Source organism: Macrobrachium nipponense, chromosome 29, assembly GCF_015104395.2.
Source record: "Macrobrachium nipponense isolate FS-2020 chromosome 29, ASM1510439v2, whole genome shotgun sequence".
NCBI classification, from domain to species: Eukaryota; Metazoa; Arthropoda; class Malacostraca; order Decapoda; family Palaemonidae; genus Macrobrachium; species Macrobrachium nipponense.
The window spans coordinates 35,698,448-35,716,052 of NC_061092.1; the positions used below are offsets into that span (position 1 = coordinate 35,698,448).

Below are 17,605 nucleotides of genomic sequence, written 5' to 3' on the forward strand. Positions count from 1 at the left end.
CTGTCCTATCCACTACCGAGAAGAAGAAACTTCGCTGCAATGGGATAGGAGAATGCGAGACACTTCGCTGCAGACTTCGCTGCAGACGGATAGACCAGTATGGGCGACAAGAGAATGGTTCACAGAGGTACTGGAATGGAGGGTGGACACCCCCAGAAGTCTCCCTTTGAGAGTAGATCTACTCAAACAACCCCACTTGGAAAGGTATCACCAAAACCTCCAACCTCTTCAAGTAACTGCCTTCAGACTATCGAAAAACTCACAAGAGCTAGAGGTTTTTCGAAGGAGGCAGCTAGAGCGATCGTAAGAGCAAGGAGGTCATCCACCATTAAGGTATACCAATCCAAGTGGGAGACATTTAGAGGATGGTGCAAGGACAACTCTGTTTCCTCTTCAGTACCTCTGTGACCCAGATAGCTGACTTCCTTCTGTACCTTAAGAGGATTCGTAACTTTTCGACCTCGACCATTAAGGGATACAGAAGCATGTTGGCAGCGGTCTTCAGACACAGGAACTTGGACTTGTCTGACAATAAAGATCTCCAAGACCTTCTCAGATCCTTCGAAACTACTAAGGAGAGACTACAGTCCTCACCAGCGTGGAATCTAGACGTAGTCCTGAAGTTTCTCATGAGTAATAGGTTCGAGCCTTTGCATGAAACATCATTGAAAGACCTTACCATGAAAACTCTTTTCTTAGTTAGTCTGGCTACAGCAAAAAGAGTCAGTGAAATTCATGCCTTCAGCAAAACTGTAGGCTTTAGACATGGCAAGGCTATCTGCTCTCTACAGCTGGGGTTTCTAGCAAAGAATGAACGCCCATCTCAGCCCTGTCCCAAAGCGTTCGAGATTCAAAATCTATCGGATATCACAGGGGAGGAATTAGAGAGAGTTCTGTGTCCGGTAAGAGCGCTTAAGTATTACCTGGAAAGAACTGAAGATTTACGTGGCAAGTCAGAGGCGCTTTGGTGCTCAGTTAAAAAGCCCTCTGCAAATGTCAAAGAATGCGCTATCCTTTTTTTTATAAGGCATTTAATAAGGGAAGCCTATTTGCAATGTACTGAGGTGGATCTCAGGCTGCTAAAGGTCAAGACACACGAGGTTAGGGCAGTAGCAACCTCTGTAGCCTTTAAGCAGAATAGATCCCTTCAGAATATCCTGGACGCGACCTTCTGGAGAAGCAAATCAGTGTTTGCCTCGCACTACTTGAAGCAAGTGCAAACTCTGTATGAAGACTGCTACACGCTGGGGCCGTTTGTAGCAGCTAATTCAGTAGTGGGATAAGGGACTACCCCTTCAACCCCATAACCCAATACCCTTTTTCTTTCCTTGGAACTATTGAATTTTTATGATTGTTTTTGGAGACTGGACGCAGTCTTCCACAATCATTGATTCTTAGTCAGGTGGTCAGTTTGTTCCTTGGTATTGCCCGGAACAAGGGTATTGTAGGGAGTCTAGTCACCTAGAGGTTTTACACTGGTTGACAGCTCCGAGAGGTCTTCAGCCCCCTGGGTGGATCGCTGGATCTCTTAAGGAAGGCAGACATAATGAGGCAGGATATCATTGAAGTCAGCTTCCTTAACAGGTACGAACCGTAAGTTGGTTTTTATTAACACTTATGTCAATTCCAACGATGATAGCTGTCTCTGACCCTCCACCAAAGGTGTCAATCAGCTATATTTATAACTACCAGGTGAGTTAGATGTTTAAAAATGTTATTTTCATGATAAAATAAATTTTTGAACATACTCACCTGGTAGTTATATATAATTTAATTCCCACCCTCCTCTCCTCTAGAGACTATGGGCATGGAAGAAATGAGGAATGGTTCCAGGTACCTGGGTAGAGGGCGCACAGGTGGTACACCTGACTACCCAATCGGCGATTGCCTCGAGTTTTGAAATTCTGCCGTGACGTCAGGGACGTAAGCTATATATGTATATAACTACCAGGTGAGTATGTTCAAAAATTTATTTTATCATGAAAATAACATTTTTCCTAACTATACAAACCTGAGGTCCTTTACACATAGTCCCACCTCATGCCACCCCTCGCTCTGTTCCTTGGCCTAAAGCAAAGTGAATGTTTACCTCCAAGTCGGGCGGGACTCCCGACTATCGGACAAGCAGTTAACTACCGAACCACCTTGTTCGAAAGCTCACAACCAGTTCCAGCTGCGCTGAAGTATATTCCATATGTTAAAGGACCTCAGATTTGTATAGTTAGGAAAAATACAATTTACGACAAATTGTGATTTTGACATAGTTCTGTATTCATTTTTGTTTCCTTTGTATTTCTATCTTTTAATTTTTTAACAGTTTGCATGTTATGTACGTATATCTTAATATTAGTTGGCGCACCTTAGATGGTACTAAATGTTCTTCACTGTCTCCTTTGCCCTAACTGCACAGCTTTCTGTCTTTTACTTTTTGTTTTCACTTTAGTCACTTCTTCATATGCTCCCTTTCCTTTAATTTTAGCTTGTTGAATTGTAAACCTCAATTTGAATAACAAGTCTTTTTGTGCGATTCCCATGAATCTAGAATTGTAAACATGGTCTGATTGACATCATAAGAGCAGTGATAATAATTATGATAACAGCAATGTGATGATTGGATATTCAATATAAGACTTCTCATAAATGAAGGTATTCTTGCTGTAAGAATATAAGAAGTATAAAAGTATGAAGTTCTAGACCAATAAGGACTTTAAAAAGGATTTTTTGTTCATGAAACTTACCTGTCAGTTATATATATATAGCTGTATTTTCCGAAGTCCGACAGAATTTAAAAAACTTACGACACACGTAGTGGGAGTCAGGTGGTTAGTACCCATTCCTGCCGCTGGGAGGCGGGTATCAGGAACCATTCCCATTTTCTATTCATATTTTTTCTGTCGCTGGTGCTGTAAACATCTGTTTTCAGCACCTCCGTCTTGGATTTAGGAAACTTTTGGCTACTTAAGTATCCCGATTGCTTTTTTGGTATTTTGACTTTGGATCGGTGGCTAGCCACACGTTACTTGTGGAATTAATTTGATTTTGGCTTGATTTCTCTTAAAACTAAGATGTCTGGGTCTATTTCGGCTAGCGCCAGGTTTTGTAGTAGAGGTGAATGTAGAGGTAGGCTACTGAAAGCATCGGTAGACCCACATACATTGTGTAAGAGTTGTAGGGGGCATGATTGTTTGTATGAGAAAGACTGCAAGGAGTGTGAATGTCTTTCGGATTCTGTGTGGAAGGCGTATGAAATCTATCTTCGTAAGCTTTAGCGTGATAGGTTGAGGAGGTCTTCCTCCAGGAGTGTTTCAGGTAAACGTCAGGAAATTCATGTTTCTCCTACTAACCCTCCCGTTGTAGTTCCTTCTCCTAACCCTGTAGTGCCGCCTTCAGGCCCTGAAACAGGTTCTGTGGAGGGTAATGCCCTTTCTTTGATTTTAGAGTCGATTCGCAATCTGGAATCGAAAGTGCTTGCCTTAGAAGGCAAAAGTGAAAGTGCAAAGTGCAGTGACAGTGCCCCTTGTGTTGTGGAGGGTGCGTCAGATCGGCCCCATTTCGCCTCTAGGCCTGTACCTCTGCAGGACTTCCAGGTTTCAGGGAGAGGGCATGTCGAAAGCCGAAGGAGGGTTATGGGGAACCCCCACCGATCTGACGTGCCTTTGGCAGTTTCTGTAGACGCTACCCAGACTGCCAAGGAGCGTGCGCATGCACGCCTCCTCAAGGAGTGCTTTTCGTCATCCGAGGCTTCCTCCCCGCGGAAGGGGTGGAGTTCTCAGTCAGATTCACGCCCGTTGAAAAGGAGCGTTTGTGAACGGGACGCTTCACGTCCTGGGATTTCTCCCGATCGACGATCTTCGCCTGATAGTGCCTTCGCGGCCTTCCCGCCGCAGAAGAGGAGTAGGGCGTCATCAGAGGATGACTCCTTCGAGCGCCCCAGTCACTCCAGAGTTCGCTCAGTGGCAGTTCCTGTGAGAAGGAAGAAGGCGTCCCCTCGCCCCTCGCCTTCTCATAGGATCAGCCCCTCTCCTGTTAGGGAGTCTTCTCCTACTGAGAAGATTCTTTGCTCCTTACAGCAACAACTTGCTTGTGTGATTTCTCAGAGAAAGACGCAACCACGTCATCGGAGGAAGGATGACAGGCTGCCCGTCAAGAGATCTAGACAGTCTCCCTCTCTGTCTCCTCGTTCGTCTCTTTCACCTGTATCGTCGCCTTCTAGAGTTCGTGAGGCTCCCCAGCGGCTTTCTAGAGGTCGCGAAGATGTTGTTTCTCGCTCTTCGCGTAAGGCAGTTTCTCCTGCTCGTAAGCTTGACACCTGTCGGGAGCATGACGCTTTCTTGGACGCTTCTGTGGAAGCTCAGCTTGAGCTGGACGCTCGGCCGGACGCCAGGTGAGCGCCAGTGGACGCTAGGCGTGCGCCAGTTGATGCCAGGCGTGCCCCGGTGGACGCCAGGAGCGCGCGAGTGGATGCCAAACGCGCGCCAGTAGAAGCCAAGAGTGCACCAGTGGACGCCAGGCGCGCGCCAGTTGACGCTCGGGCGGACGCTGATGTGAACGTTCGTCGACGCCCGCGCGTGTTCGAGGACACCCTTCAAGCTTCTTCACGCCTTCAAGAGGTGCACCATGTTCCTTCTTTGCCTTTACCAACTCGTGTAACGGAGTCTTTGGTTGAAACCCATGAGTCTGCTTTACCTTCGACTTCACAACAGCGTTCAGGTTTAAGACTCGGACCTGAAGGTCTTGTACCTTCTCTTGTTCCTCCTACTTCACCTGTATCTGAAGATGAGGTGAGCGGGGCTTCAGAAGAAGCTGATGATGATCAACCACTTGCGCCTGTCTCTTCGGATTACCAGGTCTTGACCCGCCTTCTTCAATCTTCATTCGGAGACACCTTTCAACCTGCAGCTCCTCGCTCTCCCCCCTCTCAGCTTTTGTCTTCAAAAGTCAACAAGGCTTCGGGGTTTGTTCGTATGAAGAAGTCCCTTTCGACTAAAAGAGCCTTTCGCAAAGTCCATGATTGGATGGAGCGAAGGAAGGCTCAAGGCAAGACCTCTTTTGCTCTTCCGCCGTCTAGACTTAGCGGGAAAGCAGGGATGTGGTACGAGACAGGCGAGGACGTCGGTCTCAGACTTCCCTCTTCTGCGCAAGGAGACTTTGCAAGTTTAGTGGATGCCTCGAGGAGGTCCCTCCTTGCTTCATCCAAGGTGACATGGTCGACGACGGAGATGGACTATCACCTTAAAGGCCTCTTTCGTTTGTTAGAGGTCTTTAACTTTTTGGATTGGTGTCTTGGAGTTCTGGATACCAAGTCACGGAGTCCCGATTCGATTAGCCTGGGGGAGCTGTCCAGTGTCATGTCGTGTATTGACAAGGCCGTCAGGGATGGTTCGGAGGAGCTGGCTGCGCATTTTTGCACAGGACTCTTGAAGAAGAGATCCCATTTTGCAACTTCACTGTAAAATCAGTTTCTCCCTCGCAGAAGGCAGAGTTGCTGTTTACTCCTCTTTCGGACCATCTCTTCCCCCAGGCTATGGTTAAGGACCTTGCAACCAGTCTGCAAGTTAAAGCTACGCAGGATCTCCTCGCCTAATCGTCTCGGAGAACTGCGGGCCCTTCGACTTCTTCGGGAGTTTCGATTTCTAAGAAATCGAAGCCCTTTCGAGGTGGATCTTCCTCGAGACCGGCCCCTCGAGGAAGAGGCACTTCCAGAGGCAGAGCCCCTGTGCTTCCAAAGGGCAAGAAGTGAAACAGAAGTCCTTCAGTCACCGGTAGGAGCCAGACTTCGGCTGTTTGTGGAAGCCTGGAGAGAGAGAGGTGCAGACAAATGGTCGCTGGACATCTTGGAAAAGGGTTACCGGATCCCTTTCCTAAAATCACCCCCGCTGTCTACGACACCCAGGGATATGTCGCCCTCGTACCGGGGGGAAAAACAACAAGTTCTTTTCGATCTGCTCGATCAGGTGATCGAAAAAGAAGCGGTAGAACAGGTCTTCGACCTGGAATCCCCGGGGTTTTACAATCGACTGTTCCTAGTGCCAAAGCAGTCGGGAGGATGGCGACCGGTCTTAGATGTCAGCAACCTAAACCTCTTTGTCATCAAGCAGAGGTTCAAGATGGAGACGCCTCAGTCAGTGCTTGGGGCTTTAAGACCGGGGGATTGGATGGTGTCACTAGATCTCCAGGACGCATATTTTCACGTCCCCATCCATCCCCAGTCAAGAAAGTACCTGTGGTTTGTCCTGAAGGGGAAGGTTTTTCAATTCAGGGCACTCTGTTTCGGACTGAGCACGGCACCGATGGTCTTCACCTTTTTGATGAAGAACATTGTGAGATGGCTTCATCTTTCGAAATTCAGGATCTCTCTCTACCTGGACGACTGGCTCATTCGAGCCTCCTCGAAAGCCCGGTGTCTGGAGGACCTTCACACGACTTTGACGTTAACGAAGTCCCTGGGACTTCTGGTAAACTTCGAAAAGTCACATCTGACCTCTTCACAGTCCATCGTCTATCTGGGGATTCAGATGGATTCAGTGGCTTTTCGGGCTTTACCGTCCCAGGGGCGACAACAGCAATGCCTAAGCAAAGTGTCAGCCTTTCTGGGGAAAGAATCATGCTCGGTGAGGGAATGGATGAGTCTGCTGGGGACCATTTCCTCGCTGGAGAAGTTTGTTTCCCTAGGGAGGTTGCACCTCAGACCTCTTCAGTTCTTCCTGTCGGAGAACTGGAAGCACGAGAACGACCTGGAAGTGATCTTGAAGCTATCAGAAGAGGTGAAAGAACACCCAAGATGGTGGTTCGATCCGTTGAAGCTTGCAGAGGGTGTTTCCCTCAAGCTTCAGAGCCCTGACCTAGTGTTGTTCTCCGACGCATCTTCCACGGGGTGGGGAGCGACACTAGGGGTGAAGGAAGTGTCAGGCACCTGGAGAGGGGAACAGGTGTCCTGGCACATAAACCTCAAGGAACTGGCAGCAGTTCATCTTGCGCTCCAGTTTTTTCAAGACGAAGTCTCCCACAGGATTGTGCAGATCAACTCGGACAACACCACAGCTCTGGCATACCTCAAGAAACAGGGAGGAACCCACTCTTGGTCCCTGTTCTACCTTGCAAAGGAAATCCTGTTGTGGGCGAGGGCACACGACGTCACTATCCTGACGAGGTTCCTCTCAGGAGTAGAAAACATCTGTGCAGACCTCCTCAGTTGGCAAGGCCAGCTGCTGCCGACAGAATGGACCCTACACCAGGACGTATGTCAGAAGCTGTGGAAGTTGTGAGGACGTCCTCTCGTGGACATCTTCGCAACTTCGAGAACGAAGAGACTTCCACTGTTACTGCTCACCAGTTCTAGATCCAGGAGCAGTGGCTATAGACGCCCTTCTCTGGGACTGAACGGGGCTAGACCTTTACGCCTTTCCCCCGTTCAAGATCCTAGGGGAAGTGCTGAGGAAATTTGCAGCTTCAGAGGGAACGAGGATGACACTTATCGCCCACTTCTGGCCTGCGACCGACTGGTTCACAGAGGTCATGTCCTTCGTGGTAGACTTTCCGAGGACTCTGCCTCCAAGGACAGATCTACTCAAACAGCCCCACTTCGAGAGGTACCACAAAAACCTCCCCGCTCTGAGTCTGACTGCGTTCAGACTATCCAGAAGTTGGCCAGAGCGAGAGGTTTTTCAAGACCTGTGGCAAGAGCGATCGCCACCGCAAGGAGAGCTTCCTCTCTTGCAGTGTACCAATCCAAGTGGGCTGTTTTCAGGAGTTGGTGCAGAAAGAAGGGCATTTCCTCCACCTCAACCTCTGTGAGCCAGATAGCGGACTTCCTCCTTTACTTGAGGAAGGAAGTGAAACTGGCGGTGCCGACGATAAAAGGCTACCGAAGTGTGCTTTCGGTAGTCTTTCATCATAGAGGGCTGGATTTGGCCAATAACAGAGACCTTCACGATCTCCTAAGGTCTTTTGAGACTACGAAGGTACCTCAACCAAAAGTACCATCTTGGAACTTAGACATAATTCTTAAGTTCCTTATGTCCAGCCATTTCGAACCGCTTCACACGGCTTCGCTTAGAAACCTGACTAGAAAAACGATTTTCCTAACTGCTCTGGAGATGGCGAAGAGGGTTAGCGAGATCCAGGCTATAAGCAAGCATATTTGGTTTAAGAACCACAATGCCATTTGTTCTTTGAGCCCGACGTTCTTGGCAAAGAACGAAAACCCTTCCAACCCTTGGCCTAAAACATTCGACATTAAGGGTTTGATGGAAATCGTGGTTAGAAAACCAGAGAGAGTCCTGTGCCCTGTCAGGGCTCTCAAATTCTACTTAGAAAAGACGAAGGACTGTAGAGGGCCTTCTGGTAACTTGTTGTGCTCTGTCAAGAAGCCAGATCTTCCTATGTCTAAAAATGCTTTAGCCTTCTTGAGAGACACTAATTATTAAAGAAGGTCATTCCTCGTGCAGTGACAGTGATATGAGACTTTTAAAAGTGAACACCCACGAAGTGAGGGCTAGTTCTACCTCGGTAGCCTTTCACAAAAATATGACACTTAGTGACATTTTGAGTGCCACATTTTGGCGGAGCAACTCGGTGTTCGCTTCACACTACCTGCGGGAGGTGAAAGCAACATACGAACATTGCTATTCGCTTGGACCATACGTCGCCGCAGACACTGTTTTGGGGGCAGGAGGTAGCACTCATCCTATCCTTTAGTGGTTAGGTGAGTTTTTAATGTTGTGTGTTTTTGGTTGTGGGGTCGACCGCCTGAGGCGAATCTCCCTTCCTTTAGCCTAGTTTAGTGGGACTAACCTTTGGTAGACTAGGCCAGGTGGTGTTTTTTGCTTCGTTGCCCTCATTGTATAGTCAATGATCTAGTCACATCGTGGTCACGCCTCCGTTGACAGACTTGGGTGACAGTAATCACGAAGTCAGCTATGCTAACAGGTAAGGAACCAAGATATCAATCACCTGCATGCATATGTTTCCTAAAATTCTATTCTGTCTCTTCCCACCTCCAAAGGTGGGATTCAGCTATATATATATCTGACAGGTAAGTTTCATGAACAAAATGATATTGTAATGATACAATAAAGTTTGTTCATACTTACCTGGCAGATATATATATTCAAAGTACCCACCCACCTCCCCTCAGGAGACAGTGGGAATAAAAATATGAATAGAAAATGGGAATGGTTCCTGATACCCGCCTCCCAGCGGCGGGAATGGGTACTAACCACCTGACTCCCGCTACGTGTGTCGTAAGTTTTTTAAATTCTGTCGGACTTCGGAAAATACAGCTATATATATATATATATATCTGCCAGGTAAGTATGAACAAACTTTATTGTATCATTACAATATCATATTTATGGGAAGCTTATCTCTTCAGCTTCAGAATCGAGAGATATCAACTGTACTTTCATCTGCATCTGTCTCATTTTTCTTTCTAGTCCTCCAGGCAGCAGGCTTTTTGAACCTTGACTTTCTTCCAGGGGTAGATAGATTTGATTGAAATAACAGTTTAGTAGTTCAGTTTTCATTATCTTTTTTTATCCTTTTTGTACATGGGAGAGACCAATATGATCTTGCATCAGGTGACACCATGTCTTAGAATCATCTTGAGGAATGCAGGGAATTGATGATAATCTTTCATCCTGATTTGTCTATGCAGGTCTCATTTCAAGCACTGTCACATACTTACTTTATATAAAGTAGCAACCATCTAGGCTAACTTAAGAAGATGTTTTGGGTCCTAGATACCAGGTACCTGTAACTTAACAATACCTGCTGCAGGAAGTACTTTAGGTTGTATCTCTCTTTAGGTATAGCAGTTGCTGTTTAAAGCAAATGTTTCCCATGCCACATTCAGATAGGCAGGGTTGCTGGATTTCTTCTCACCACAATGTGCTACATATTCAACATATTGTATACAGGAAAACTGGATTTAAATAATACATATAATCTTCTTCAATACAATTTCTCTCCTATACTACAGATGAAGTTTTATAAGGGAAAATGTTTTCAGATAACATGAGTCATGCATGCTTTAGGCAGCTATGTAGTATTATGTTTTACCCTTACTGAGGCTGGAAAGGAAACACACATGCCTGCATATGATTCTTTGTCAGCTGTTTCAGGTAAACAGTGTAATGATTTTCTCTACCACTGATAAGGATAAAAGCAATAGCTAAATATCTCAATATTTTATTGATTTAAGAATAAAGCTTTTCAAAGATATTGTAGTCTGATAGCAAGGCAAGAGTTAGTAGTGATGGCATAATGAACATGATAATGTAATGATGAAAGGGAGATGGAGATGGCATGGACAGGTCCTTTGCACAATCCCCAAGAATAGGACGTGATAGTGTCAGCTTGGCTGTAGGAGAGTTGGGAGGCCTAGAGCTACTTGGGAGAGAACTAAGAGTGTGGAAGTTGGAGATGAGTGGGAATTTGTGGAATATAAAGCATGGGAGAAACATAAGTGGTGGAATTTTGCAAAGGCCTTTTGTGCCATGTGATGTCTGAGGCATAAGTGATGACTATTTCTTCATGATTGATTTTAATACACTGTCTTTTTACTTGCATGTCCCTCTGTAATTGACTCTCTAATTCATGTTCAGCACAATGTGTTATCCTAGGATAAAGACATTACTATAATGCAGTACATAAAGGAGTCAGTACCATGTGAGTGTATAAAACAGAAGAGCAAGAATAATGAAGCAATGTGTCTAGTGCTTAATTCAAATTAAAGTTAGCCGTTTCTTCATTTTTGTTTATTTATGCTAAATGAGATTCAAGTAAATTTTTGCCCAACTTTAATTTGTTAATACATGTCTTTTCCCTCGCTTTCCATGACTATAGAATATTTAAGGACAAGACAATTTAAAATCAATTTAAATTTGTACTAACCTGGCAATTGTTTTCCTAAGTTAATTGATTTAAATGCTTAGATGTATGCTAAACATTCTATCATTCTTAACATTGTTGCTAGCCATTTTACAAAATGTCCAAGTATATAGTATATGTATGATGAAGTAAAGTATGTACTGTACAACATAATATGCACATTACAGTATCATACTGATTACAAAGCAAGTGTTGACTGATAGTTGCATACTACTTTAAATTTTATTACGGATAACATAGTTTTTGAATTCTGAAGCGTTTGATTTTAAATTTGTGTAAATCACAAAAATCATTGTAATTACGTATAAGAATTTGCTTATGCAACAAACGTAATGCTTTAATGAATATTAGCTACCTCAGCTGAGGATTGGCTAACAAAGAATGGAGGAAAATGTGAGAAAATGTTTGTGTATACTGTACGCAGAAGGCAAAAGAACTTTTTATTATTTTATTATTGTGGTACATTATTTTAACGAGACTACCGAGACGCATTCCTGGACTCTAGCCAGCGTCGTATAAAGGATTTTTTCATACAGGTGAAAACTGGAGGAAGGGAAAGATTTAATAAGGTTAAAGAGATGTACATATTGTTATTTTACCCAAGAAGATTAGCTAGACCATGAGTCACTTTGCTAGTCTTTTATAGCTTGTCTGCAAGATTTGTTCTTAAATGAGAGAAAAAAAAAGTCCTGGAAATTACACAGCAAAGTGAGAAGTGTCAAAATGGAATGGATAAAAATTACAAGGCATAGGACTATATAGATGAGGCCAAAAGAACACGGCAGTGAATCTTCAGTATCACACAATAATACACAATGTAAGTAGTATACCCCAATATGGGGTGGAGAGCTAAGCAAAAAGATAGTGAAGGAAATGGATGAAAGATAAAAGAGAAGATAACAATGCAGCTGGGGCTTAAATGGATGCTGCAGTGAACATTTAGTACGCAATTCTTACAAAACAAAATTTTGTATAGAAAAATTTACTGTGCTCTCTATCATTTTCCCCTCATGAGTAACTTCTTCCAGACACTTCTAGAAGAATCTATAAATTTGACTCATAGGTCTAGGTAAATGTATAACATAAAGTATTATAAAAGCTCTGTACATGGTGCTAAAGCAACCAAGCACATCATACCGCTCATTGCTTCAGCATCTAAGGATTTTAATACTACATAATGCTTGGGTATTGCATCACTTAACATTGTCTTGAATGATGGAAGTTGAACTCCTGACTACTGTGGTATTTTTCTAAATATTTCAAAAATTATACATGGCTAAACTGAATGCAGAACTAGATGATTTTACTTCATGACTTGTGATGGATATTTAATATACGTACTAATAATTTTGCTACCACATTGTTATTTGTGGGAAACTGTGTCTTATCCCTGTAAAAATTGAATTCTAATGCAGTAGTGACTATTATAACCAAGACCATCAAAACAACCCTGTCCATTACTCTTTTACCCATACAGAAATCAAGAGAAAACCTCGTAATGATGATGTTTCTCTGATGTGCTGTGTCCATGGAATTCTCAAGAACTTATGCATGTTTTGCCGGGATGATCCTGAAGATCCTCATTATAAAATGGGGAAGGTGTGGAGAGAACGTGTGACCTGTAAAAAGCCAGGCGAAATAAAGTGGACTGTTGAATCATGTATAGAAAAGGTAAAGTAGTGTTTAGTTAGTACGTATATACACAGTAATGACGTTATGCTGAATTGCATTCATGAGGTAATGGCTGTCTTAGGACATTAAGACTTTAGTCCTTCTGTTGAGTGTTGTAAGAAATGACAAGATGAGGGAAAACTGTGCACTTACAGTGCGTTTTGTAGTGACTGACTGCCTTTGGAATCCAGTATATTTTATAGTTGCTTGATTTATTTCTAAAAAATCAGAATTCTTGTAGTCACTAGAGGACACTCAGCCAAATGCTTAATTGTTCCTACAGTAGTATATACAAACCCTAGGTCCTTTACACAAGGAATTACTTTCAGCATAGCTGGAATTGTGGCTGTTAAATTCTTGAACAAGGTGGTTAGGCAGTAGCTACCATCTGGTAGGCGGTTAGGCCCACCTGCCCGGATGTAAACACTCCACTTTGCTTTCGGCCATCTTCTGATGAAGACGTATTTTTGTGAGCTCTTGCTGACTAACCGTTAATCATTTTCCCGGTGGGATCTTAAATTTTTTATTTTTTGAATAAATGTATATTTCTGGGCTTGGCCGTGTCGCTCCGTGAAATAGGTTCCTTTAGCACTATTTCTAAGGTAAAATATTGTTATAATACCAGAGAACCGCTAAATTGGAAATGCCAGAATATTCTGGCTCGCTCACCTTTATTAAAAGGTGTCGGTATGGTTTCTGGGGCGAGTGAAACCACTACCACGGGTCCTTCTCCAATTAGCCTCTCCTACATCAAAAAACCTCAAAAAGAGAGGAGCGACCTATGGCTCACTACCTGCTACCGTGTAACTAGCGCCTTTGAGGTCATTGCTTTGATAGCACTACTATGCTCCACACGCATTTTCTTTTGCTGTGTTGTGTTTCTCGCTTTTGGAATTTTTATTTCACCATGGATCGTCAATCTGCTTCTGCATCCAAGTTAAGTACTGCTATTATGGTTGACACTATTTAGGGACTGCCTTTGGCTTTTTTAACCGAATTATTTAGGTTTTTGTGAGTCGACGTCCCACGCGGCTTCGGCCCCGAGCCGCCATTGCAGCGTGCTCCTTTGTGTCTCCTCCTTTCGTGTCTCACGTAGTCTCCCATACCTAGTGAACACGAATTATTATAGCAGTATTGTTATGTCATTATGTTTTTACTATTATTGGTGATGCTTTTTGACGATCATTTCCTTACACGGGGGATTCTACCGAGCACGTGTTCCTGTTTCGTAGCCTTTTGGGACCCTACCGTTAAAGTTTCATGCATGCATGTTCCTTTTGGTTAGGTTACCTCGTTAGGCCTTATGAGACTATGCTAGTCTTTCTTTTAGTCCTAGCCTACCCTGGCTGCCTGTCCTACAGTTATTCGTAACGACACTAGGCCAGCTGCTCGGAGTTGCCAGGTCTTGACCACCCTTACTGGTTGGTCATACCTAGTCCCTCCAGGACGCCCCTCTTTCTCTTCATCTCATTTTATTCCCTTTCCCCCCGTGTTTAGCGTATATTTAATTTTATTTTATCTCATTGCTGTGAGTCAGCTTCGGTTGGCCTATAAGCCTTCCTTTCGCCTGGCCTTCTTCACCTCGTGGGTGCCCGCACCCAACCGTGAGGGGTCCAGGCGATCACGTAGAAGCCACCACGCTACGCTCCTCACCCCCCCCACCCCCCCCCCCCCCCCCACCCCCCCCCCCCCTCAGCTCCACCCAGGTGGGTTGATATCTCGCTCACGTTGTCGCTGACAACCGATCCGAGTTCACTCTTGGGGGTGGAGGGAGGCCCCCACGGGGACCCACGGTGTGCGGGTGGCGCTACTCAGCCGGTCTCATCCCAGAGTAGGGGAGGAGCTTGACTACCCAGCCTCGGCCGGCCACCAGGCTCGGGTGGGCTCGGCTCTCCTCGGCGCTCTGGGCTATACCCTCGCCCTTAGTCACTCCCTCCCCTCCGCTCTGGCGGAAATAGGATTCCGGCATAGCCGGATTCCTTGAGGGTGATGACTATGCGGAGGCTCCGGCCTCCGACGGGCTTACATTATTTCATTTTCCAGATTATAATATTTGTTATGTTTATAGTTTTAGTTTTACTATTGAAGCCAATGTGCTTCTCTGGGAGCTACCCCTTCCTTTTTACTTTAAATTTGTTTTGCGGATCCACCGAGCTCGCCGCCTCACCACTCACCCGGTCTCTCCCATCTCGCCCGGTACCTGCTTGGACTACTCCTCTCCGGCGTATGACAATAGTAGCTACCCCGATTCTGTAGTTGTCTGTTCTCTGGTAACGCTGAAACACAGACAACTACTTGCTACTTGTTCTACCGGATTCCCCAGCACGGTGTATGGCAAGAGACGGCCGAGCCGGGTACAACTCTACAACACCGGAACACTCCGGTGTTATGACATATCAACCACGGACATTGTCCGGATGGTTAACAATGGTACTCATGTATCATTCCATTTACAGGCCACCCATTGTATGGAGACCGGCTGCAACGCCGTCCTTCAGGACCCCTGTGGGTAGGACGTCTGCCGGACTCACGCCACCTGCGCAGTCCAACTAGATGGTTCAGTAGTGTGGTATCATGAGAACTATTTCACCTGCTACGATCTCGTGGAACGAGTCTCCTGTGATGTAAGTGCCTCTCCGGCGTGTACATAGGTGAACAGGGTGGATCATTGTAATATATATGTGAAACATATACCTTGTAAGTTAAGTTATACTATTAAGAGATAAGTTTAAGTTTAACACTAACCTTCTTTTACAGGCAGCCCAGTCTGTTCGGGATGCTGCTCTTTCCACCCTCAAGGTATGGGTGGGCGGAATGTAGGCAAGGCGAAGCCATACATCCTCTCTCAAGAGATGGCCACTTTGATCTTCCCCAGGGGGAAGAGCACAGGCTACGTAGACCCCGAAGTAGCAGCTCCCATCATAGCATCTATTAAAGACGCAGTGGCTCAACACTCAGGGGAGGCTTCGGCGCAGGAGGTCGCAGAAAAGGTCGCGGCACTCGATCTGGACGTTGAGCCCATGACAGTGGACGGCATGGGCAACGGTAAGGATGTTAATGAGGCAAGCCTTGTAGGTGCCCAAGGCCTCCCCTTGGGCATGTCTAGACCTTCTTCTCCTTCCTCTTCTACTTCCTTGCAGGGGTTCTCCGGGGGATTTCCATCATCTAGATCGAAATCCCTCTCGACGATCCCTAAAGTCAAGGGCAAGCGTGAATCTAAATTGCTGCCAAAGCCCCTTCCCAGAAAATCATACACTAGCCAAGTCCATAAAGCTCCGGCTCACCACCCCGGAGCTGACAAAACCAAACAGGGGTCTCTCTCCAAGGGCTCGAAGACCAAGTCTTCCAAGGAGAGAACCCACTCTTCCACCTCGGATCCTGTGGCATCCACCTCTAAAGGTGCGATACCTAAGGTATTCAAGGAGAGGGCAGAGCCTCCCTCCTTCGACCAGGAAGCATTTGCATCCAATTTGATGCAACAAATGGGGAACATGGTTGGGAACTTGGTCAATACCAAGTTCCAAGAAATCCTTGAAAGGCTGGTTACACAGGAGACCATAGTCGCAGGTCTCCAACAAGGCGCAGCGTCGGGGCTTCAACAACCCAGCCAAATAGCCCATGGCCAGGTTATGCCGGACTCCTCCACTCTCCCTTCCTTCCATCCAAGCAACCCATGGAGGGTGGCTAATTATGCACCTTTCGTAAACGGAATGCTTACGATTGAGGGCTGCGGAACTCGAAGGATTGAGGACTTCGAGTTCTACCCACCAGGGTTGCAGGCCCCTTTCATAGGCTATGTCCGTCTTACGGAATCTGCTTTGATCAGGGAGGACAGGGTCCCGAAAGATACGGTCATCCTCTCTCGGGACCAAGCTCAGCAAGTTTGGATACGTAACCTTGACGAATGGCAGTGTGTTAACACTAAAGTCACAGCCTTCAGGAGTCCATTCACAATTTTTACTGTGGATGAGGACACCCCGATCCCGTTCACATCTAAAGTGGCAGAACTCACTCTGCAAGCTGCAATGAGGGATGAGCCTATGCCACAGCTCCGGGAGATGGAATCAACATCTCTGCTACTTCCTGGAACAGATGACCTATGGGTAGACTTACCAGCAACCTTCTCAGTTGGCAAGCTTAAACCTGATTGTGCCATCTCTCTATTCAGTGAGCGGCTACCCAGGCTGTCTGATGGGCTCATCCAGACGGAATTCGACGCTAGGGTCCCTCAACTCTCTAGTCATGACAGAAACAGCAGCTCTTGTGTATTCGCAAGAGCCGTTGTTCAAGATCATTGCTAAGTTACAATTGCTGAGTATGCAATGTGACTTGTATGATTTTGTTGTGGCTAGGAGGAACTAGGAAGCACGTCCTAGCAGAATCCACGATCAGGCACGAACCCTACAAACTCCTGGCCTATTCTATATGGGGTGCGGATCTTTTTCCAGCCTCAGCAGTCAACGAGGCTGCTAGGTTGAACCAAAGCCTGCGGGTTCGGTGGGGATTAGTCTCCAAAAGGAAATCGGAGTCTTCCTCTTCGAATCCCAACGCAAAGAAAAAGCCTAGGTAGTTCCAGCCCTTCCAGGCACCCCAGCAACAAGCTTTGGTTCAGGCAGTACCAGTCCCCCAACCCTCTACCTCTAAGAGCCAACCCCAACAGCAGTTTGTGCTGTTGACTCAGCCACAACAGCCGCAGGCATCAACTTCCTTTGCTGTTTCCCCGGCCTTTAACCCAACCTTTGAAAACCAGGCATTTCAGGCATTCAGTAGGTTCGGTAGGGGCGGCAGATCTAGAGGCGCCTTTCGTCAATGAGGCGGCGGAAGAGCTACCAGCCGAGGCAGAGGTGCAAGGGGAGGACGTGGAGGCCGTCCATCATCAACCCAATGAGAACTCCCAGGTAGGAGGGAGGCTGTACCTCTTTCGTCATCATTGGAGGTTCAGCAATTGGGCACAAAGTATTGTATCCAAAGGTCTGGGCTGGAGTTGGATCGAAGGTCCACCTCCACCCAACACCTTCTATCAGGAACCAACAGCGGAGTTGGT

General features: G+C 46.0%; 2 protein-coding genes across 3 annotated transcripts in view; both read left to right on the forward strand.

Moving 5' to 3' along the window:
- Positions 1–99: 99 nt before the first annotated feature.
- Positions 100–5,453, forward strand: LOC135206309 (serine/arginine repetitive matrix protein 1-like). Its single transcript, XM_064237732.1, has 3 exons — positions 100–172; positions 3,439–4,280; positions 4,704–5,453. The coding sequence occupies exons 1-3, from the start codon at positions 100–102 to the stop codon at positions 5,451–5,453; spliced, it is 1,665 nt and encodes a 554-aa protein (XP_064093802.1).
- Positions 5,454–11,187: 5,734 nt separating this feature from the next.
- Positions 11,188–17,605, forward strand: part of LOC135206240 (F-box only protein 30-like) — a 36,813-nt gene continuing 30,395 nt past the window's right edge. For both annotated transcript variants that reach the window (XR_010312701.1, XM_064237613.1), the window contains exon 1: positions 11,188–12,561. Coding sequence is in view for 1 of the 2 variants with exons in the window: in XM_064237613.1 (XP_064093683.1) it covers positions 12,406–12,561 (156 nt within the window). In the remaining variant the exon portion in view is untranslated. The remainder of the gene's footprint in view (positions 12,562–17,605) is intronic.

Bases quoted from the DNA above. Each gene is read 5' to 3' on its own strand.
- LOC135206309 (XM_064237732.1), top strand. From the start codon at position 100: ATGGGCGACAAGAGAATGGTTCACAGAGGTACTGGAATGGAGGGTGGA. The intron at 173-3,438 runs GTAGATCTACTC...CTTTGATTTTAG, and splicing joins CCAGAAGTCTCCCTTTGAGA to AGTCGATTCGCAATCTGGAA. The intron at 4,281-4,703 runs GCAGTTTCTCCT...ACTTCACAACAG, and splicing joins TTTCTCGCTCTTCGCGTAAG to CGTTCAGGTTTAAGACTCGG.